Genomic DNA, 23,221 nt, shown 5'->3' with positions numbered 1-23,221 from the left:
AAATACTCTGTACTTTTTTTAAGGTTGGGAGGGGGAACAAAAAAAAATACAAAGGAAGGAATGCTGGAAACTTTGGCTTTACATTTTCAGAATGTTTTCTTGTTTTCTAGTGCAAAAGATGATTTGAGAAAAGGTTATGCAACTTTAGAATGCATATTAGACAACTATAATTTCTTACCGGACACATTTGGTAATACTTTCAAACACAGTTTTTTTTATGACAGTATAACTTCTATATTGGGGAAAAAACCCTCATTTTCTAGTGGTAGCAATGTCTCAAGCCTGTAGTCTACATTATTTTTAATAATTCTGATACTTCGGGATATTAGTGATTTTGGTGAAATTCAGTGTTTATGAACCATTTGAGATTTATTTTTTTTGTGGTGTAGAATAGCTCTGACACCATGGTCACTGCACCTGCTTGTTACACAGACATCATTCTTTTACAGGAGTTATTCCTAAAACTGGGCAAACCATTCATTATGGACTAATTTTAGCCTTTTTTCTGTTCCTAAATTATTTCCCAGTTAGACTTCCTTCTTTGCAGATCTGGGTTTTTGGGTTTTGGTTGGTTTTTTTCAGTGAATATTTTTATTGTTGGTTGTTTTGTACGTTCTTTGCTTCTGTTGTTTGCTTCCAGTGGCATGATTTGTCTGGTTTCTGCTCTCTGTTGGGATGACTCAGTTTATAACAGGAGGAGGAAAGATTGGATGCTCATGGCTGTATCAGCTCTTGCCGTCAGTCGTCTTAGAAGTGCATCTGCATCGGTATTTGCAAGGCTTCTGCTTTCCATAGTTTGTTTTTTTTTTCCTTCAGCTAAATACTGCTGCTAGAGGCATCAGAAAACTCGGTACAGAGACCTTACCTGCTGTCCCAAGTTGCTGTGGCTTTTGTTAAAAGGAATGTTCTCTTCACTCTGGAGTATCCGCCTTGCTCTAGCTGTTGCCACACTATGATGTTGTATTACAATAAGTACATACAATTGTCAGCACTGTAGATACGACTTTTTTTTTGTTGTTTCCAGTTTGTATAAATGCATAAAGTGGGTAGAACTGGAGGGGCCATGGGCTAAGAGACCTCTATATGTGTAACATGAAGTGGAAAGAAATGAAATGCACTCACTGCTCTGTATGATACAAAGTGTGACCTGTCTGAAAGAAACCCAGACGTAGCACCTAAGTGGCCTGTGGTGTACAGTAATCTTTTCCTCAGCAGTTTTAAAGGAAATTATTTTGTTCATCAGCAGGTTTTCAACCTTTTTACATTTTGGCAATTGGAGAAAACGGAATCTATGGGGCATATAGTTTAGAAAGGGGAAAATTGTTAAAAAAGACTCACTTTCAGGTATAAAGAAGATACCATTACTGCAGCAAAGAATATATTTTTACAATTCCTAGTTACAGGCCTGTGAGAGATTTCAGGTCCTATGCATGCGAAAGTAATGAATCATCTAGACTCCTGGTTTTTTATTGAAGAGTGATCAAGTTCTGCTGCTTTTTTGAAGAAAAAAACTTGAACTGCAAGAAGTACCTTTTTAAAGATGTTGATGCTTAATTTTAGGTAACCAAGGGGCATTGGCAACTGGAAACCGTAGCAATAATTAGTACAAAGAATTATGGACCTCTTGACACTGTGGCTGCCTCATGTTCTTTTTGATTCTCTGACAGCGAGTCTGTGTGCTTGCTCATTGTACAGCTTGGTCAGTAGACGTTGTTTTAAAAATGGTTTATTAAAAGTATATTTATTAAATAAAACTTTCACTTCTAGCTGAGTCATTGTTTTAATTATGGCAAATACGCCACAGTAAAGCAAGGCTTGCTGCTCTGTGTGCCAGGATCGTTGAGGGGCCAGGCTGAAGGTACGTTCCCAGCAGGCGCACACAGATCTACCTCCACCCCTCCCAGACCCTCAGGAGCAGTGAGGTGAGCATTGGAGAGCGCCTCTGGCCTCGCCTTGCTGCCTTCTCTGGCTGGAGGGAAGCCCACCAGCAAGGAGAAGTAACTTTATGCGCCTTGTGTGTAAGGGGGGGCCCCTCCAGCTGCTGGTCCAGTAGCCCCAGCTCCCCTGGGAGCCTACTGGGATGCTTGCTTAGTGGTGAATCCCAGCGTGGGCTTCACGCCTGTTTCTTCAATAGCAAACATAACCAAGCTCTCGCCCTCGCAGGTTTCCCGGGCAGCTTCTTGTTTGTAATTTGCTTTGCAGGGTGCTCATGCTGCTGCCTGCCAGCTGGCCAATGAACTCGTCAAGGGAGGAGGCCTGGAAATTTTATACGCTGAAGACACAGAATTGAGTTTTGAAAGGAAACAGGTGTAATTTCATGTAAAACATTCAAATAACAACAGTGAGGCAGCTTCTGTTAACATTAGTGGATGAACTTCCAGGAGGACATTGATTTTTGTACCAGTTTAAATGGCCAGGTTTGAGTTACAGACAGCTGTAGCAAAACTCTTAATATTTACTCACGCAGATACTTAGCCCTTAGCTTTGTACTGTTTAGCTGACTGTATATTTCTGATGGATAAAATTATAATTTTATCCAATACATAATGGTGTGATCTACTCTTGAAAGCTCAGCGGCCTGAATGGCACCATGGGTTTAAAAACCAGACCCATTCAGCATTACCATACTCAAGTAAACTCTACAGAGACTTCTGGCAATACTATTTCAATAATGTGTGAATTGCAAAAGTTCATTAAATGCATTCTTAAAAAAAATAAATCTTAAGTAAGGATTTCTCAGTACAGGTTTCATCGTAAAGCAGTTTTGAAGCAAGTCGTAAGTTACCTATTAACAGGTTCAGCAGTAAAAAAGTCACCTTCTGTATGTGTGGTAGTCTTCATCCATGTTAAACGGCTGCACTGTGTGTGGTGTCTTCCTTCACGTGCTGGGTGACATCAGTGCTGGAAAGCTCAGCGCCGTTTTGTACTTGTAACCATTTAGAGTAAGGTTATTTTTATGCTTAAATCCCCCCAAACTTACCAAGAAAGTGTATTTTATGCAGAAGCATTCCATACCTCCCCCTCTCCCCGCTGAAAAGCACACTCCAGAAATAAGACTTACAAATAATACACTGCAACAATGCATAAGAAGACTTAAGTCATGGCAATTTCACTGGAGCTTTATTGCCTCTGTTGGTAACGAGAGGGATTGTAAGAAGTTACATTTGAACTTACAGAGATATGTAAATGATGGTTTTTTACTAAATATAATCTCAAGATTAAGTGTTTTATATCAGGGCACTTCTAATTTTGTACATATTTAACGTATAAAAACAGGTTACAAACCTGGAGTTTACCTTTTTTTTTTTTTTTTTTTTTGACATTTGGCAAAATTAAATCGATCCATTCAAGGGGAGATCATCAAATTGGAGACGTAAGCACTTACAAATTAAAGCAATCGAAGTAAGCAACTGTCTGCATTCTTAAAAAAAAAAAAGAAAACCCACACAAATATATAAAGGAAAAAACACATGGCCACATCTGAGCACGTTTCAATACAAAATATTCCCTGTAACCAGGCATTTTGTCCTTAGAACAACACCCTGTTAAATCAATGTTTCTACTTCAGCCACTCATTTTGAAAAACGTTGTAAGATGCCATCATAGCACAAATAACCCTTTTCTGCAACATTAGTCAAAGTTTTACGTATTTCTTTATAATTACACAGTAATTATAAGCGTGTAGTACCAAACTGATGACAACACTATTTTGTTGAAAAGATCTTGCATTCAAAAGGAATATTCTTTAAAACACCACGGCATTACGCCACTACCCAATCGCAGACTTTTTTTAGAGACAAGGCTGTATTGGGATAAAAAGCAAGTCAGTTCTCCTCTCCAAACACAGCATACTTGAACTAATCAATCCAAAACGGTACCAAAACCCTCAAGACAGAAAACAGCACGCATAGATACCTTCTAGAGCTTTCTTCCGCCCCACCCCCCCCCACCCCCCCATAATTTCAAATCCCCATTTATATTAACACAAAATTGAGAAAGGAAATACTGAAAGCAGCAACACACACGGTTTTTGGCATAGCCAATGCCAGTAGCTGGAGAAAGTTTGCAGTGTTTTTGTGGAACTATTCTTGAAATAAATGCACAACTGGCTTTTCCTAGGAGGGCACTGCAACGAGGGGAGCTAGCCTTACGGTCAGCATCAGGGAGTACAAATAAAAATCTCTTCGCAGTTCAAGTCAGTTCTTTCCTAAAAGACTTTTGGCATCTGCATAAAAGTGTTCTGCTGTTTTGTGCAAGTACCAATTGCTCATCTCAGAAATAATTCTGGCCTTATCATGGGACTAGTTAGAGCATGGACTTAAACCTCTGTCCTTACTTGTAACTACCCTCTGTCTTTTCTCCTGGAGCTTGTGATTTTCCAGCTTGTATTACAAAGTAGTATTTATCAAATCTCTTCACAAGTAACTGAGGAATAAAAGACCATGTTTAGCATGAAAGCAGCTCAAGAGTTCCCATAATATTGAAAAGAAAGAAGAACTGCATCTGATAAAACCTGTTTTGACCAAAATGAACTTGCTTTAGTTAAATGCAGTAAGGTGGTAAGAAGTAGTGCTGATCAACAAAATAATTTAGGCAAACAAAGCCAGTGTAGTATTTTTACATTTCATCTGTGCTTGTTTGGGAAAGCTTTACTTTTAATTTCTGTATTTGGCAACCACAGTGATACGTCAATTTAAGGAAAACTCAACAAAATAATTAAAAGATGGGTGTCATCCATAATGGCAGTACCTCTACGTTATAAAGATTTAACTTACTTCTCAGGATAATGGTTTCAAAATCTAGATTCACAAACTCGCCAGCTTCTTGTACAACAGGGCCATTTGTTTCATCATACCTCAACCATAAAAATTACATGTCTCAATTTAAAATACTGTATTGTGTAGCAAACATTTAAGACACAAATTCAGTATATTCAAGTCTTAGATCTCCACAGAAATGAAAAACCTTTCTCTGACAGATAAGCATTTCAAAACTGTAATGAAATCCGATATCTTCGATAATAACCTAGAGAATATTAGATTCTATCATGACGCACACAGCTTATCTCAATGACGCTCACTGAAGGCCGACTATAACATTAAACACGGGTGCTTTAAGTGCACAGTAGTTGTGTTGTACTTCAACTGTTCTCACCATCAGCTGATGTACAATCAAACCATTCAGATAGGCACCTAGATACCCCAGTATCAACAACCTTGGGTTTTCTTGGTTATTTCTGTAATTGTTTTTACCAGATAATCAAACTCACTTAGACGATACCTGTACTTTTCCAGAAAAGGAAAAAAAAAAAAAAAAAAAAAGAAAGTCAGACCCAGTACACTTAAATATATCACTCTTACAGGAAGTGCTATCAATACAGTCTTTGCAACTAGCCCCAAGTGTATATTTAAGGATTCTTTTAAAAATTGTTTTGATGTTGATCTGTATAATTCAGATGCCATACAATAGTTGTCTGATGATGACCAGCATTGTGCTTTATGTGAAACCAGAAACCTCAAAATAATTATAAAGCTTCTAGGACTTATGGGAGATGAAACTAGGGTGGTCCACCAAAAAAAAAAAATATTTAAAAAAATCCATGATGAAATCCACAATGTTGGAATTTTAACGGGCAGGAGTGGTCCAGACTAGAAGAAAAGCCCAAACCACCAGAAGAATGAAATATGATATGGTCCAAGATGTATCCTTAAAGGTTTGTCTCAACCCTCAGACATATTGTGAGGATTGATCTTCAGTTCAGTCCAGCCAGCAGAAATTGACTGTGCAATTTTCCATTTCAGGTATTTGTACAGACTATGTACACTCTAGAAGGGTCCTTTAGTGCTACACTGTCGTACTTTTTGTCCCAGCAATTTGAGGGCGTGCAAATTCCACAAAGTCATCAATAAGAACTGGCCATGCCCCTAAAAAAAAAAAAAAAAAAAAAGAAAAGAAAAGAAAAAAAAAAAAAAAAAGAGACAGACCAGAACATAAGAACTCGGTTCAACAAGGCATTCTTTGTAAAGCTTCAGGTCTAAACAAGTTATTTACTTTCCAATTTACCTAGGCATAGTTTCAAGCAAAATAACCTGTCATTTGATTTTCTTGCTTGAAATTTAAGAGCTGGTTGAAGATGTCTACTTCCTTTAACCCCAGTTAACACATATCACTTTGACGGGTCATACTTCCTTCACCTTCCTGACCAAAAAAAGAAAAAAGGCTAACAAAAATTCTAGCTTAAAACTGTCCCAGTTTTGGCACCAGAACTCAAAGTTGACCTCCAGGATGGCAGAAGCTGCTTAAAAAACACTGAACATTGGATGAAGCAGTCTATGCTGTAAGCAGCAGCATATAGTAACATACTGCTCACTCACTGCTCACAATACGATCTGACATGAATGCAATGCTCATCTGTTAGAGCCGGCACTTAGCCATGCCTGAACACAGCAAAACATGCCCTGATAGCCAGCAGTACTGTAAAAAGGCCTAGAAGGCTGGTATTAATACTCTTACATATTCCTTATCAAGAAGTAGTTAAAATGCCTATCAACATTTTACATGTTATGGGCAGCCATATCCAAAGAGGTCCCCATCATCTGCATGATGGCCATGCGAAGGTTAAATAACCGTGGGTTGTTCTGGGGGGCTTTTTCCCCCTTAAAATATTTCTATTCCAAATCGTTAAAACATGTTTTCTGCCTTCAATCTTTCTAAACTACATCGATCTACTGTGGGCAGCAGCCCGTTTGCTCATGATAAGGGAATGAGAGCTATCCATAATTATGAAAGTTTAGAAGTTTGCTCCCCTCTGCTCTGGAAGAATCAGAAGTTTGCAGTTTCCTCCCCTCACTGAACTGATCTGCCGCCAGCGACTGAAGGCAGTTAGCTGCTCTTGGCTATAGATGGACTGGAAGAGGAAAGATCAATACAGAAGTTTACAAGAAACACATCTGGTAGGAAGTAAGTTATGTTTCGCAATCCTTGCATGCTGCCAGCTTTACTTTTATGTTATTAAATGTCCAATCTTCACCTAAACTGAAGCAATCAAACTTTAAAATATTCCCGACTAAGAAATGCAATAACCAGAGGACCCTGCGAAGAAATACATAGGCCATTAATCAGTTGCTTGGTTGAAGATGCCAAGAGCTGCGCTGACAGAGAATCTGTGGGTTTTTTAAATGGACAAATATTGGGGTTTGTCTCAATATGAAATAATTAATTTCTGAGCTCTGACAGAAGAAAAAAAGAAAACTGATTTAAGAACATTTCAGCATTTCATTTTTAAACCTGCAGTAACGTACAGATGATAACAACATGCATTAAATTAGCTCTAACTGGAATTTAGATCACCAGTGATATTCTAATTATGCTGTTATTGGACAGCTGTGCCAAAGCAGATAACACAGTAATAAAGGTAGCATAAAACACAGTTAAAGTTAATGAAAGGAAATAGAAATGTTTACCTTCCTCATCATAGTTAGACATATCATCTGCTATCATTGTACTAAAGTCTAGAAGAAGGTTCCAGGTATCCTTAGGAATTGATCTTTTATGATGTTCCTGTTTGGAAGAGTGGAAAATTTATATTTTAAAAATAAAAATTAAAAGCCCTTATACACATTTATTTTTACTGTCTTGGACACATCTATATCCCCAAAATATATTTCTCTGTTTTCACACTATGAAGTGCATTACCTAGGATGTGGGTCAAAAATGTTTATATTATTAGGTAGATGAAATACACTATTATCTTCCAAGTTTTCAAAATACTGCAGTCCAGTTTATGTAAAGATTTAAACTTACCAACAAAAATTTGTTCCACAAGTCTAGAAATTTAAATCTTCCATTTAGTACTAAATTCCAGTAGGCAATGGCCATTTCTAAATCTGTAATATTAAAATACATTACTTTTAGAGATATACATTTCAAATATATAATCTCCACAGGTATCCAAGATGAACCATGTATTCATAAAGGTTAAAAAAATAATCTAATGCAAATATACTCATGGATCCTTTACAAAAAGGCAACCATAAATAAAAAGCATTACACAAGTATTTTACAGATTTTGATACATCCTTGGTATTTGCCAAAGGCCAAACTGACAGGCATTTACTGTTTATTAGTGCTGATAAAAGAAAGTTATGTATCTTGAGTTCTAAATCTCTACCAAGTGTGATCTCCATTAACAGGACAATGCTACAAAATGCTACTAACTGCAATCTCCCATCACCAAGTACGTACAGTAACACCAAAAGGCTACAGAGTTAAGCGACTTCTTTTTTATCAAAAGTTCTTAAGTATCTTGCTGTCTAGCAAATGTCTTCCATAAACAATTCTATTGTGAGAACAAAGAGGCACATGAGCAACTACACCTCAGGGATAAAAAAGAAAAAGAAAAAATGCAACAACCCAAGAAAACCACTCGCTTCCCCAGGCACCCAAAATGTTAAAAAAAAAAAAAAAAAAAAAAGGTAGATCTTAGATGAAATCAATAGCAAACAAAAAGCATGAACTTCTGCATTGCTGGAGAGAAGACAGATGTGATAGGGAGAATTTCTGAATTGTTTAGTATCTTTGTTATTAAAAGTTCTTCTCAGCTAGCAAGTTCACATTATGCTGCTTCCTGACCAAAGTATACGTATCCAAAATCTGTAGATTTTCCATCAGTTGCAAAGGGGCGTGATTTCACACAAAAGTGTAGTGTTTGAGTTTCAAGAAGCAGTGAAAAATTAAACAGAAGTCACTACTCCTCAGTAAATAAGCTATAGATGAAAATGACAACTTATTAAAGGGTGTAAAGGCATCTCACAGGTGTAAAGGGTGTAAAGGTATCTCACAGAAAATTAAAATAAAAAAATATGCACTTCAGCTTTCAATTAAAATTGCTGTCTTTCTAAAAATTGATAGATACAAACTTCAGATTAAGCTGATCAGTCCCTCAAGGAAACAGATTAGAAAACTAAATTTTATCTACTTGTGATGCATTAATAGCAGACATATAAAAAATGCAAGGTCATCAAATCACTGCATATTTATAGTGGTTTGTAAACAAACACTGTAAAGAAACTGTGCACTTCAACACGCTTACACAATTTTGAGATTATTCTTGTGGGTAACCAAAGGCCTTCAACAACAGTTCTCAGGATGCTGCAACCTCAAACTCATTACGTGAGTCCAAATATGTAAAGCACAAAGATATAATGCCTTAGGACAAACTACATGTTTCGAAAGAAATTTTATGAAATCACAAAGTTTGAAAGTAAAGATACAATTTTAGATTTTTGTAAGAAAGTGAAAGAATGCTCAGGGAAGTCCTCATGGATCAAATATGGAAGTCTCAAAATATATGCTCCATTTTGAGTTTGATGCAAGAGAAGCAAACAATGTTTGAGACTAATACCAGCTAAAAGGTGTTCTCAGATGAGATGCAAATATCACAAGAACTTTTAAGACACCCACAGTACTTACATGGTAGTAAGGAATTATGCAGAGGAAACACATTTCCTCAACTGTGCCTGAACTACTACACAATGTTTGGAAGATTAGAGGCCAATATACATTAAAATCACTTTGCAAGCTCCTACAAGCAGTTACTTAGACACTCCAAAATTAATTGCCTAACTAGGAGCACTTACTTTTCAGCACTGTACTTCTCCCCATATTCTTTTGCTTCAGGGTTTCCTGAATTATTCTGCCCTATCATAAATTTATGCCTAGAACTGCATATTTATTGGCACCAAAAGGTCTGGTAAGCATCCAGATTTTAAACTCAGTTCTACACCTCTTCCAGACCCAGATTTAAAAATAAAACCAAATAAAACCCCCACCTTCTGCTACGTATATGCTATAAGGATCTGAGAAAACTACACTTGTCTTTGTCACTGCTAGAAGGTAACCTGCATAAAGCAGTTTTAAGATGAATGAGAAATTAAGCAAGGAACTTAGTTTTCCTGGTAAATCGTTTTTACTGAAGTCTGTTCAATCTGGGATATCAAAAGATTCATTTCTATATAGCACTAGGTGTGGGGGTAGGGGGTAGGATTGGAAAAAGAGTGTAGGTTTTCCTTATACCTTAGAAACATGGAGAAGAAAATAAGAGGTAAAATATCACATCAAGCAGTTCTGTTATTCTGAAGCTTGGAGAAAATTAATTAATAATGATCATGTAATTATGATACTGTAATCTGTCATTTCACTTTTACCACCTTACAGGGATTCTGCAAAATACTTATTGTTGTGTAAAGCTGTTTAAAGATTAAAAACAACATTCAAATGTTACAAAGGTAACCACAAAAAAAAAAAAAAAAAAAAAACCAACAAAAAACCAAACCCCTGCAACCATTCACACTGCAGAACTGATTCCACACTGACGCTCTCCATAACCTAACTTCTGCCTTCTCACAATTCAGTTACTATCCTTGTTGTAGCAACCTAAAAGAGTTACTATGACTTTCTAGAAGAAATAAGAATCACTCCACTCATTTACATGCAGGATTCAGGTCTGACTACAAGTATGCACCAGCACTTTCAAACAGTTTTGAAGAAGCTAAAAGAGCGTGGCTAAGACAATGCAACTCACAATCCAATTGAAAACAAAGACAGGACAGAGAAAGATGTTCAAGAATGACAGAGTCAAAACTAAGACATGGAGCTTATTTTTCAATATTCATTTTAACCCAGAAGTTGGTCCACACGTAAAAACCAAAGCAGAACACTCATCTCTTCACAGCATGTGAATACAAAGCTGGTCAGTGGCAGTCAGTTTAAGGCATTTTCATTCCTGGGAAAAATAAAATCAGAAGCTGCCAAGCTACTGGCCTTCCAGTATTTCATTTCTTCTCAAAAGTAGAACAGTTAAGAAGTTAACAGTTACGAAGTCATGGAATATCAGTTATGGCTCATGTCTCAACTACACTGTATATAAATTAATACGCACACTGGTTAGTTAACATTACTGCTTGAAAGAAAGTTTTGTTTCCTCACTTTTGCTGTTTTGAATAGACAGAACTACAGTTTGTTCATTTAGTTCCATCAGAACTGTGGTGTTCTGTCATTATTTTTAACAATTGATTCTTCTAGTTCACCTGTTAACACTAATCAAAAGCACAATCCAGTGAGCTGCGGGGGAGGGGGAAAGGCTGCAGGTAGACACCTATTACCAACAGCACAACAGCAACAGGCATCAAGCCCAGGACACAGAAATCTATTTGATCTATTTGTACTACTCCAATTCTATTTTGCCAAGACATTTGCAAGCCTTTTTGGTGTTACAAGAGACTCTGCAAGTGTACTTACAGAGAAATCAGTTTTACAGCTTAAATTTATCCTAAAAGTGAAAACTCAATCTGTTCAGTGCTGCAAATTCTAACTGGTATAATTATACCTTTAATGTCAGGCCATAATCCATTGTGCCTCTGAGAGCCGCACTCATTCTTAGGGAAAGAATAAACCCTCTCATAAAATTCTGTAGTCTATATTAATGATGCAGATATTTCTATCAATTTGAACACCTTAAATTGACATCTGCCTTTCACAACAGTGAGATTTATTTTATCCCGGGGTGGTTATCTTTCAGACTCATTGGAGCACGACAACACTTTCACTTACTGCTTTAATCAGTCATTTCCCATGTTTACAAACAAATGTTTATAATTAAGAACACATACTTACCTAAACCCTTCTGTCCTGGATTCTTTGCAAAGTTGAAAGTAAACTGATAAAAATCCTTAAATCTTCCTGGCTCTTTTAATTCTTGCTCCATTTTAGGAATCTGGGCCTTCAGTTTTTCTATGCTGTCACACCTGCATTTTAAAGCCCGTTTATTTGTATATTATTGATTTTGCCATAAAACATGAGTTACAACTTAAAAATTTATAAAACTTTTGTGGAATACAATACAATTATCAAAACAAAATTCAGGAAGCCTTTAATTAGTCTGTACCTATACAACAATTTCATTTCTTTTTTGTTATTTCTTCACATTGCCATTTGCACTACTAGCTAATACATCAGATTCTATAATCTGCTAGATTTTTAGAAAAACGTGATAAGGACTGCTACATTCTCATCTGGCAGAGAAACCCCAGGTGTGCTAGACTGCAGACTAACATCCTCGCTTAACCTACTTGAGCTGCCCTATGGCAACTAAATGAAAAAGACAAGCCAGGCAGGCGGGACTCAAAGTTGCCTCCCTTTTTTGGTCACTAAGCACCCAGCACATAAAAAGCAGAAGCAGACAAGTGATGCTAGACTCCAAAATGTCTCTGAAGTCTGAAAGGACAACGTGATTGCGCATTTGCCAAAATAGGGCTCTTTCACCATACATTCCAGTTTCTGATATTGCGTTACACTGTCAGTGTCCAACACTTACTGCACACTTACCCTAGCTCAGTCATTCCATCCATGAATTCCAGCTTTGAAAACTCACACTGCGTTGCAGCTCGGAATTTCCATGCAATGATGAGTACAGTAATGCTGGCTGGGTCAAGAGCTAGGTCATCACAAAACTGCTGTATACCATCTATACCAATTTTATTTTCATCTTGAGGATCTTTGGGATATAAACGTAAGTATTAAGAAGAACAGATTTTTGAAAGAGCCGACTTATTCAACAAATGCATTTAAGATAAGCAAACGTTTTCAAGAAGCCATTTTTGGGATCAGCCCTTATAAGTGACTTTTAAAAACAAAATTAATTTTAAACTTTCAATGGTTAAACTTCAACAACTGTGGCAGTTACTACCATAAAATCTCCCATACAATGAAGCTTATGTTGTTTTCATTGAGAGACAAAAGCAGCACAAATATTTGTTTTCTGCCTAATAATATGCACGATATTCTGACTCATTCCATACAGAGAACAGTGGCCCTTTCCCACCAGCACACTTAATTATTGGCACTTTTGGTAAGAATGCTGATCTGTGTACCATTATAAACCACTCTGCAGTGTCCATTTACAAGCTGTACTGATAAAATAATCAAATCTACCCATAAATTACTAAGTCAACATTAGTTTTATGCATTCTCTGGCATCACCAGCATGCATGAGACTGGACACGGTAACCTCCAAGAGGAAAGTTACGTTGCCCCATTACCGATTGCAAGTCAGCCAGGCACACTCCTCTTTCCACGAAGGAATCAACATCTGGTCTGGAAGTGAGATGCTCACATTTCAAGTGCACTAACCAACGTAAGCCAACGAAGACTTAAGGAAAATGGTACTTGGATTATGCATACGTATGAAAACTAACAGAAAACGTAGCACTCATTTTTAGATTTTTCTGAAGTGCTAAAACACAGAAGCTGTTCTACTGTACTGAATCCACTTTACTATTTGTGGTAGGACACTGTCAGTTGAACACTGCCTATATAAGACATAGAGAGACTTTGTTTTCTTTTCTGCTCTGTTTGCAACTATCTGACAATAAGCCCAAGGTGAATAAAAATTAAGGTAGAATCCATCCTTAATATGCAACCTTTCACTTTGTCAGGAATCCTGAGTGATGTGCTTTCCCCAGAAGAACCACCTAAAATCTGTGTTCACCATTACAGTTACTCACTGTACACACAATCCCAGCTCCAGACCCTAATCTCATATAAATGTACATATATTTAGAGCACATAAAGCAACCGCATGTAACCCTTGTGAAGCAGAAGCCTACACATATTCTCCTTTAATTGGTATTTTTACGAACAGGAAAACAAAACTAAAAGAGTCAGTTAAGATTTCCAAGCACAAGAGCACAGCTGCAACAATACTTATAATTAAGTATACATATATACAACTAGGAAATAAGCCTGAAAATTCACAGTACTCACCTTTGTATCTGTTATATAGTTGTTCTAACTTCTTTCTGTCCAATGATCCTTTAACACTCTCTCGTATATAAAGTTCAGGATTTTGGAAAAAGTTGTCTGTTGCAACATCTAACTTCCAGTCATTTTGAGACAGACAACTCACTGCTGTCTTTTCACTAGATTGTGTGAAGACCATAAACTGACGCACTTTATCCTTCTGTGATGATTTCAACTTGTTCTAGTAAAAACAGACAATACTGTAACTAGAAAAGTTTTACTGAGGAAAAAGAAAAACCAAAACAAAAAACAAAAAAAGGACACAACCTCAGTACAGCTTTGTTGGTTTGTTTTTTTTAATCAGTACCTTTTATAATTTTCCCAAGCAGTTAAACTTCCTCTAACTGATGGGGCAGTCGGACACTCAAGCCAACATATTCTCTTTTTTTTTTTTTTTTTTTTAATTTAAACTTACCTTCATTCTAGGTACTTTACCTTGTAACAAAGCTGAGTTAAATGATCACAAAAATCATGCCGACAAAACAATCACAGAAATAAAAGATGGGTATTCTTATTGCATACTTGGAGAGAGCTGAAGGGCATAGCAAATTCATATACAGCTGTAAATTGGGACACTTTAATTTAAACCAATTTTTGTTTTTAAAAAAGAAAAAAACCCTCCTCTTAATAGAACACTACACTTACCAAAAAAGGGCAACTGAGATGCCTGAATAAAGCCCATGGCTATCAAAATATTTGATAGATTAATTGCCTCAACAGATGCCGCAGAACAGGCCGTTTAATAGCTTACCATCACCAAAAGAGAGTGGCGATTCATTTAGTCCCAGTTGCCTGAACTAACAGAAACACCAGCTAGTACAGGACAAGGGGTGAGACCCCGCTGCCAGCGACAGGATCTCTTGCCTCTCGATGGCACCAAACGCCACTAGGCTGGGTCACGCGTTTCAGGGAGCTACACACCAAAACAGCTTAAAGTTTTTGTTTTGTTGTTTAGATTCTTCACTTTGAAGGTGCTCAACTCCACCTAATAATTTGCAAAACATTCCTGTGAGGAGGTATTGTCTCCATTTCACAGGTGCAGCAACTGAAGCTAGCTAAAAAAAAAAAAAAGAAAAGAAAAAAAAGGAAAAAAAAAGGTAAGTAATTTTGCCAGAGGCAGGCAAGGGAGTGAGGAGCCAAGGTGAGAGCTCTGGAATTTCAGGCCTCCTGCCCAGGCCAAGAGACATGCCCCTCTGCTCTAGCGCAAAACTGAAAGGAGAACTTGCTGCCAGTGATTTATCAGCACAGAGGGATTCCCAAGGACGTTTTTGATAACAAGAAGCACAGTCAGTATTTCAAGGGTATTCATTACACAAAACTAACTGCTGACCAAAGAAAGCAATCACATAGCTCTTGCACTAAATCCAAATTCAGTTTTAAAGTTCACTCAATATATTCAAAGCAAAAAGACTCCTAGTACTACAAATTGGTAAATAGCAGTTCTGACTTTTAAGTCAGGATTGGACTTCTCACGTGGCACAAGTATTTCTACTGTAGCTTGACCCTGCATTCTAACAAAACTTGTATGTTGAGTTCATTAGTGTAACTTCCAAGTGCATGGCTCCTCCTCGGTGAGTATGGAGGAAAAGGCCAAAAAAAAATATCTCTAAGTGGGACAAACTGTCGTCAGCCAAAGCACAAATGTTTAAGAGCAGTACAAGCTCAAGCTCTTAATTCTAAAGGACAATTAGTGTCACATTATCATTACAAAAAAACCCCTAGCTTCAGAACACAAATTCATCCATCCTAAAAGTCAAAATCGTTTTTCTGCTGCTTGATGACAGTGAATGTGAACCTGTTAGTTGTAAGAGTAGTTAAGTTACCAGCTTCAGAGTTAAACTATTTTTAAAAGTACAACAGCAACACATTTGGCTTAAACAGACACTCACATAATATACTAAACAGACCAACACCCTTAAAGATCCCTTGTAAAAAAAATATTTTTTGTAATCCCTCCGCAAATCACAACAACCCTGTAGATATAATACTCAGGTGAAGTCAGAATTTTAGGACATACTGCAGGCTTAAACACAGTGACATTTACTTAGGCTATACTACTTCTAAAGTTACAATGTGTGTCTGCTTTATTTGAAGCTCTTGAATAAGTTTCTCACGCTGGACCTTTTGCTACAAACATGTTTCTGAAACTCAAGAGTTTCAGGTTCCGGGGAAAGGTCAAGCCATCAGAGCAGGTCCTGTGAAGACCCGCTGCTGACAATTTGTGCATGCTTCAAGTTTCACGGCAGACATTCGGCACCCTACAATACCTAGCTCAAACTCACACACAAAAATCACTTATGCTGACAAAGCCATGTGGAATGACTTCCAGAAATGACTAATGGATTTTTAGTTGCACTTTTAAAAACATACATTGTAAACAAACCATTGAATGAAATCCCAAATGAAGATGACACAATCCCAAAGCTAATTTTCTGTATCAGTTACCAGCTTCCTCAAATCAGTTCCACGCAGCCAGACTGCTGCATCACCACAGACTCAGCTGCACTACAGAGCAGACACATACGACCTTAGTTGTTTTTGTTGGCGTTTTTTGTTTTTCTTTTGGTTGTTGGGGTTCTTTGTTTGTTTGTTTTTTAACTGGTGCCTTTAATCATTAGTTTTTTGTTTGGTTGGGTTTTTGGTGTTTTTTTTTTTTTAAAAAAAACATGTACACATAAGTATGCACAGCCTTTTTAGTACTGAGTATTCTGTAAAACCTTATGAGGCTTTGTTCTGCCCTATCCTGCAAGGGTAAACTCTAAAAGCAATGACATACAGCAAAAAGTCAATGAACAGGTTTAAAAGGGCTTTGCCACCGATGCCCAAGACCACAAAAGGTAGTGTATTTTGTGTGTTGTCACATAAAAGGAGAATGAAATTAGATCATAAAAATGCCGCTTAAATCACTTTTATGATAAAGTTTAAATCCTAGGTATGCACATGAGATCTTCCCGCACATGGGACTCCCTAAGTGATTGTAACAATACAAAACCTTTTTAAAAAGAACACTGAATATGCCAAGAGTCAAACAGCTAATGACACCAATCAGTATAGCATTCAGTAATATATTAAGATGCAATAAATCACACTGTTCCGCCATAATCTTTTTCTGGAATAACAGTATTTTCACTGGTCAAATACGAGTTTATTTTTAGTGAAAAAGTGCCAAAGCTCTTTCTTTATATTTGATGAATGTTTCCGCAGAAGCTTGCCAACATGGACAAGACACTCCACATCCTAAGTAACTGGACAACTCTTTGAAGGCCTAGGACAGGACAGCAAGAGATGAAATTACTGCTGAGTTTTTATTATCCTATTATAGCCCTTCTTTCATCACATTAAAAACCCACACTTCAAGCAGGAACAGGTTCCAAGCCTTCTGCACTTTTAAGGGCTATTTCTAGAAGCTGAGCTCTAACAGGCTATTATTGTTTTAAGTGTGCAGTACAGAAGCCAGAGCACCCTGTAACCTTTAATCCTGTAGTCATCAGGCAACAAATACCTTGCGCTGCAGCTGTATGTACTGCAATGCAATGCAATCCCTTTAAAGTAGCTCAACTCTAACACTAGTTAAAAAGGAGGACAGAATTTTATTTAACAGTTACCTGTCTTGCTAAAATATACAAGTAAAAACCAATGGAAAACAAATGCAATAAATTTTCTAGTAAGTCTTACCCCATGGGGTAAGGGGAAAAGGAAAAATTCAGACCTGCAAGCCTTTGATGAAGTTTGTGTGATACCCAAGCTGCCTTCTATGTTGTAACAGACAGAAGGTGAACTTAACTTTCAAAATACAGAATAACTTCGCCAAATGAAAAGCTACATTATGTAGATTCTTAAAACTACAATAATTACATCATTCTAACAAACAACTGATGCTATAACATAGATTTTAAAAATAAAATTTGCCTCTCCCCATGAAGTACCAGATTTGATAACTCTAATTCAATAACACATCCTTGATCAGATACTTCAGTGAAAGATTAAACACACATATATATATATATATATATAAAATACTCGGGCTTTTTATCCCCCACGTATTTTTTTTTCTGGCCTCAGACTGAAACTCTCCCCCATCTAGGGAAGTAAGCCTTCCCAGTCTAGAAGGAAAAAAAATGCCAACTCTGACTACATGGCTGTCTTTCCTTAACTTCTGCACTCAATTTTTAGCCACCTCAAATGCAAAGATTAGTTCTGCACACTTGCATCAACATTTTCTGTATAGCTAATAGCTGTATGAGGGCTCCACTCTCCTGAATAATGTCCATAGGAAACAGTAACAACCTTCATCTCATGCTGCCTGGACCAGAGCTGAAGATTCCTACCAAAACCCTATGCTCAAAGGTTGCATGCGGCCACCAGCTAGACAAGCAGTGCACAATCAGTTTGAAGCATCCCTGCCCAAAATTCCTTAGGGCCCCCAAAGAAGGCATTCGCAGTTACTCTTTAATGAGTAACTGCTTTTCACCTTCCCCTTCCCAGCCACCGCCAACAGATGATCTGATTCCTGCTAGTTTCACTGCTAACTGAAGGAATTTGAACGATGTGACATCTGTGCTTTTGTTTCAGTCAGGACTCACAGAAAAGCCTGTTAAGTTCTCATGCATGTGACAGGTAAAAGCCTTTTCTAAAATAGTATCAACATCCACAAAGTCTAGGTTTTTATACTAACTGCATTTAAACTCTACCTAGAGACCTGGCTGCCGGAAGCATCCTTGCACTTTCAAAGGACCCCAGTGACGTCAGTTCAAACAGAATAACTTCAGCCCGCACACAGAACGGGCTTGCGCATGTCACAACCCTACCTATCACAACTGCCAGGTTTGTGGCATCTTTATGCGACATTAATGGTCAAGAGAATATTGCTCCCTTACAGCATCTGAATCATTCCACATTGGGCTGTATCCACTAAAGCAATGTACAAGACAGCTCCAAATAATCTGGTTTACTGCTTGTACTGAACAAATACATGGCTGAAGTTTAAAAGGCAAAATCATGAGTATTTCTTTGGTGAGAAAACAAAAGTTCATCACAACAACAGAAGTCTATGAATACACTGAATTACATTTTAATCCACCAACTGTGACAGCATACAGGTATACTACATGGAAAACCATATAAATCCAAGTTAAAGACAAAACCAGTTTAAGTAAATAGCATACTTTCTGTGTAATGTAAACAAACATAACCTTCAACTACATTTTCCTACAGCAGTTTCTCAAAAAGAGGGCACACAAAGTATGATTCTCAGAACATTTTTAAGCTTCTGTTTCAAACCGGTGTAAAATCCATTTGTCTGCAATGGAACAGAACAAAACTTTTAAAATGTACAAGGTCTCTTGAGATATAAAATGCAAGGAAAAAAATCACAAGCAACATAAAATCAAAGTTGCTTTTTACACCCTGTAACTTTTTTAGGGGATAAAATTGTTTCAGTATTGGCATATGGGTAGAAAGTCTTTTGTAGAAGATCAATATATAGCTACCTAGAAGAATGCAGTAGTTGTAATAGTGTTTTAAGGTAATTCATGTTAACCTGAGATGTTAAGGAAACATGAAAACCCAGGGCTTTTTCAATTAAAAAAGGATAAAACAAAGCTGTCAGTTGTTTAGCTTTCTTAACTCTGGTCGGGGGCAGAAGCTCTACTCAGCGATTAGAAGCCGCATTCATACCTTACATTTGCATTGGCACCACCAAAACATGAGTAAAATATCAAGAGCTACGTAATAAATTTCACACCTTGTTCTCAGAGTAGCTCATATTCCTGAATAATTTTTTCATGGCTCTAGTTAAAAGTGATTTTACAGTGTAAGTTCAAAGGGTTCTCTCGTAGGCTGGAGAGGAAACAAGATCACGCACCATCTTGTCTAGCACTCCGACTACTCCATCCTAAGCATAATGCCAAGAATCTACAAGTTTTAGTATGAGAGAACCAAAACCAAAAACAATTAATATCAACAAACTGCTACAGACATGAATATACACAGTACAAAACAGCCTTGCAGAACAGCTTGAGTTAAACACTACATAACAATGTCATGAAGTACAACATCATCACAGGAGACAGCGTCAGCCATTAAATTCTTGTAATACTAGATTTCTACAACTTCCTGTCACCTGAGGTTTGCAGTAAGAAATTATGTATTTATCAGCATAGAAATATTCTTCAGAGAACACGAACTGGACATTACAATAGATAATGTAAATAGAGAGAAGGTTAGCTTTTGGCTCTGGATAAAGATATGGAAACTCACACACCTCCCTTGATTATCACACATAGTCCAAAATTAATTGAATCATTCAGAATAGTACTGCCTAGGCAGTAGCTCTTCTCTTCAGAGAAGATGGCTTCGAGTATAATGGACCAGCTTGCTGCTCTGTTTTGATTTGCAGGCACATTACTTGTCCTCACGATGAGGTGAGGTGGAAACATACTAACCGATAAGGTGAAGGAGACCACTTCTACAGATGCTACTCAGCTCAAGTGAAAATGTGGGTAAGAGAGGCAGATAGCTATCAGCAACCCTAGGAATGCTGTCCGGGTGGTGTACCTGAGCAGTGGACAGAAAACATTTTTCAAGTTGCCCCAATGGCCAGAGTGAGTCTAACAGGCTGTTGTAATGGTTTTCCTTCCAGACATTGGACAAAGGCACTTCAAAGCCAGGAACCTTTGCCGAGAAAGCCCTGGCCGTATGAACCCCAAGTCAGAGCCAGAAGTGCTCGAACTGGTGGTGCTGCATGGGCGAGCAGGAGCCAGGCCCCAGCTGCAGGAGCCTCTACCGTAGCATTTGCTGTGCTGGACGAGCAACCTGGCCCCAGGAACCTGCCGCAGCCACTGGAAGGACTAGCCAGAGCACTAGCGCATACCGGCAGAAAAACGGGATGTTGAATCTCATGTTTCTGGGTGGACAACTTCAGATCTCCGTGAAGAAGTCTCCCTACTCTTTCCCCTAACTAAATAGAGGATTTTGGCATACCACAAGTATAGGTACAGAATCCTATACCTGGGCACTAGAAACAATTCATACCTGTATTTACTAGTTATAAAAGCTGCAGCCTGTCATTTAGCCTCACTTCAGTGTCTTATGTCATCCTTTCACCTGGATGTCAGAGTCAACAAGCACAACCTGGAAAACAATCGTTTGCATAGGGCCTAACAACTGTGCTCAGGGCGATGACTAGTGTATTCAGAGACTCTCTCCAATCTGATAAATACCAATTTATCAGTATATTATTGTTCCACGGAAAGTATCTGCTAGCTCTTCAGTTCAGTATTTCCAAGAAGACTAAGCAGATAGGATTCTGCTGTTTCTCACAGAAAGCTATTCTCAGAATAACGTGCCTCACAATTTCTGTTATATTGCCACTTACTACAGTATTGTTCAATTTAAATTTCTAACCACATAGCCAGCCAATAATATATGTATGTACAAGACATCAACTGTGTATTTATTTTGCATACCTGCACTGCATATGCTGTGAGACAGCTTTAGGTGATCGTTATAGAAAAAAATCTTCATAAAAAATTCTGTAACATTACTGCATAAGTGCTATTTGAGACAGTCCCAGAACTGCAGAATTACACTCAGACTGTAGAGGTGTCTTAACTTTACCCGGACTTTAGTTTTAAGCTCCCATAAAAAAACTCAAGTGAAGATCTACATCAAACTATTCAATTAAAAATTATACCAGTAACATAGTGCCAAGTTTTTTAGAGGCCTGTATACTGCACCACTAATTTAAATCCTGGCTAACCAAATTCTTATGCCAACATAACTCCATCAGGTAAAGGTGACGTTTTTATTTTTTTTAATATGCTTTTAGCACTGTTTGCCAGAATAACATTAACTGCATGTATAAGATATCTTTATACCAATAAGGGTACACCAGTAGATTTTAGACTCCCTCCTACATCCTTCCTAAGACAATACAGCTGCTACAAAAAAATACTACTTTAAACAGTACAGCTGTAGCTAAAGCTGTACAACTTTTGCATACTGACAAGAGACCAGAAGTATGGTTACAGACACGTTCCCTCAGGTGCATAAGACACCGTGCAAGAGACCAGTAAGCTCCCCCCCCATTGCTGAGGAATGTCATCTTCTTTTGTTTAGGCAAACAGTAAGTTTTGTTCCAACCACTGCAGTTTCTCTTTGGAAGAGGGATGGGAGAAAGTCAGATGATTTGAGAGTCTACAGCAAATCCTCAGCTATAAGGAAAAAAATATTACAGAGAAAATGGAAGATAGACAGGTACTCTTTACAACACTTACATGAATAGGAGCCTTACCAAAACGACAAAACAAATTGTCAAGAAATTCTCCAACATAATCCCAGTTCAAGAAGGACCAATATATCCAAGTTTCCCAGTGAACTGACAGCGTACTTATGGGCCCCGAGCCACCTGAAATCCTGAGGAAAACTCCAAGCACCCCTCGGTTTCTGGCAGCCCCTGCGGCTCACGGCCCCGGCGGGCACACACCGCGCTGCCCGCAATCGCCGCTCGCTGCCCCGTCCCGCACAAAGGTGCCCGAGCCCTCACCCGCCGCGCCAGCGGGCACCGCCTGGCCGGGAGGCGGCCTGACAGCGCCCGGCGGCCTCCGCGGGGCCCGGCGCCCCCCACCTAGGCCCCGCCGCTGCCCCTGCCCCGGCGCAGCCTCCTGCCCGCCCGCCCCGCGGCCAGCGGCCCCGACCGCCGCGCTCCCCGGGCCCCGCACGCCCTCCCCACCTGCCTGGTCGGAGGCCCGAGGCGCCCGCGGCCCCAGGACATCGCGCCCCGGCTGCGGAGCCCCCGGGACCGGCCCTTTCGCCGCTCCCGTCGAGCCGCTCCCGGACACCCCAGCCCGCCACGACTAGGCCCCAGCTGCCCCTGCGGCTCCGCCGCGGCCGGCCAGCCCCGCGGCACCGGGCCGCGCCGAGGGGCGACCCCGGGGGGACGCTCACCATGTTGAGGGCTGTGCAGGCCTCTTCCCTCCCGGCTCAGGCGGAGACTGAGGGCGACGGCGGCTTCCTCCGGCGGCGGCAGCTCCCGGCTCCTCACGGGCCCTTCCGCCGCCTCCCGCTCATGCGCAGTGCGGCGCATCCCCCGCGCCGGGAGCCGGAGCTGCGCGGCCGCGGCGCGACGGGCGGGAGCTGTGGCCGGGGGGCGGCCCGGCAGCCTCCCCTGCCCGCGGGGGCCGCCCTTTCCCCGGGAGGAGCGGGCAGCGGCCGGCACCCGCGGCGCGGCGTTGGGGCTGCGGCGCCGATGGCGGTCGGTCGTCGCACGCAGCTGAGGTGGGGGGCGCCGCACGGGGGGACTGGGCCCGGGGAAGGGAAGGGGAGGGTAAAGGGAAGGGAAGCGAAGCCCCCCCGCTGTCCTTGG

General features: G+C 39.4%; 2 protein-coding genes across 4 annotated transcripts in view; one reads left to right on the top strand and one right to left on the bottom strand.

Moving 5' to 3' along the window:
- Positions 1-3,441, top strand: part of ATP11B (ATPase phospholipid transporting 11B (putative)) — a 72,859-nt gene extending 69,418 nt beyond the window's left edge. Inside the window, exon 30 of one of the 2 annotated variants that reach the window (XM_055723683.1) lies at positions 641-3,441. In XM_055723683.1, coding sequence (XP_055579658.1) covers positions 641-833 — 193 coding nt within the window. In that variant the 3' untranslated portion in view covers positions 834-3,441. The remainder of the gene's footprint in view (positions 1-640) is intronic. The other variant, XM_055723686.1, reaches the window with a different exon arrangement.
- On the bottom strand, positions 3,099-22,999 carry DCUN1D1 (defective in cullin neddylation 1 domain containing 1). 2 transcript variants are annotated; one of them, XM_055723692.1, is made up of 7 exons: positions 22,804-22,999; positions 13,822-14,038; positions 12,385-12,553; positions 11,674-11,804; positions 7,804-7,886; positions 7,464-7,560; positions 3,099-5,924 (listed from the first exon to the last, which is right to left on the bottom strand). In XM_055723692.1, the coding sequence occupies exons 1-7, from the start codon at positions 22,804-22,806 to the stop codon at positions 5,845-5,847; spliced, it is 780 nt and encodes a 259-aa protein (XP_055579667.1). In that variant the 5' UTR covers positions 22,807-22,999; the 3' UTR covers positions 3,099-5,844. The 2 variants fall into 2 exon arrangements, with proteins under 2 accessions (XP_055579667.1, XP_055579666.1); XM_055723691.1 differs by lacking the exon at positions 22,804-22,999 and adding an exon at positions 22,151-22,169.
- Between the last annotated feature and the right edge of the window lie 222 nt (positions 23,000-23,221).

Source organism: Falco cherrug, chromosome 11 (genome assembly GCF_023634085.1).
Source record: "Falco cherrug isolate bFalChe1 chromosome 11, bFalChe1.pri, whole genome shotgun sequence".
In the NCBI taxonomy this organism is placed as follows: Eukaryota; Metazoa; Chordata; class Aves; order Falconiformes; family Falconidae; genus Falco; species Falco cherrug.
Note: the sequence above shows the minus strand (reverse complement) of the source record. Positions and strands in the feature narration are given on the sequence as shown.

Bases quoted from the DNA above. Each gene is read 5' to 3' on its own strand.
- DCUN1D1 (XM_055723692.1), bottom strand. The intron at 12,554-13,821 runs GTGAGTACTGTG...TATATCCCAAAG, and splicing joins ACTATATAACAGATACAAAG to ATCCTCAAGATGAAAATAAA. The intron at 11,805-12,384 runs GTAAGTGTGCAG...TTTAAAATGCAG, and splicing joins GATGGAATGACTGAGCTAGG to GTGTGACAGCATAGAAAAAC.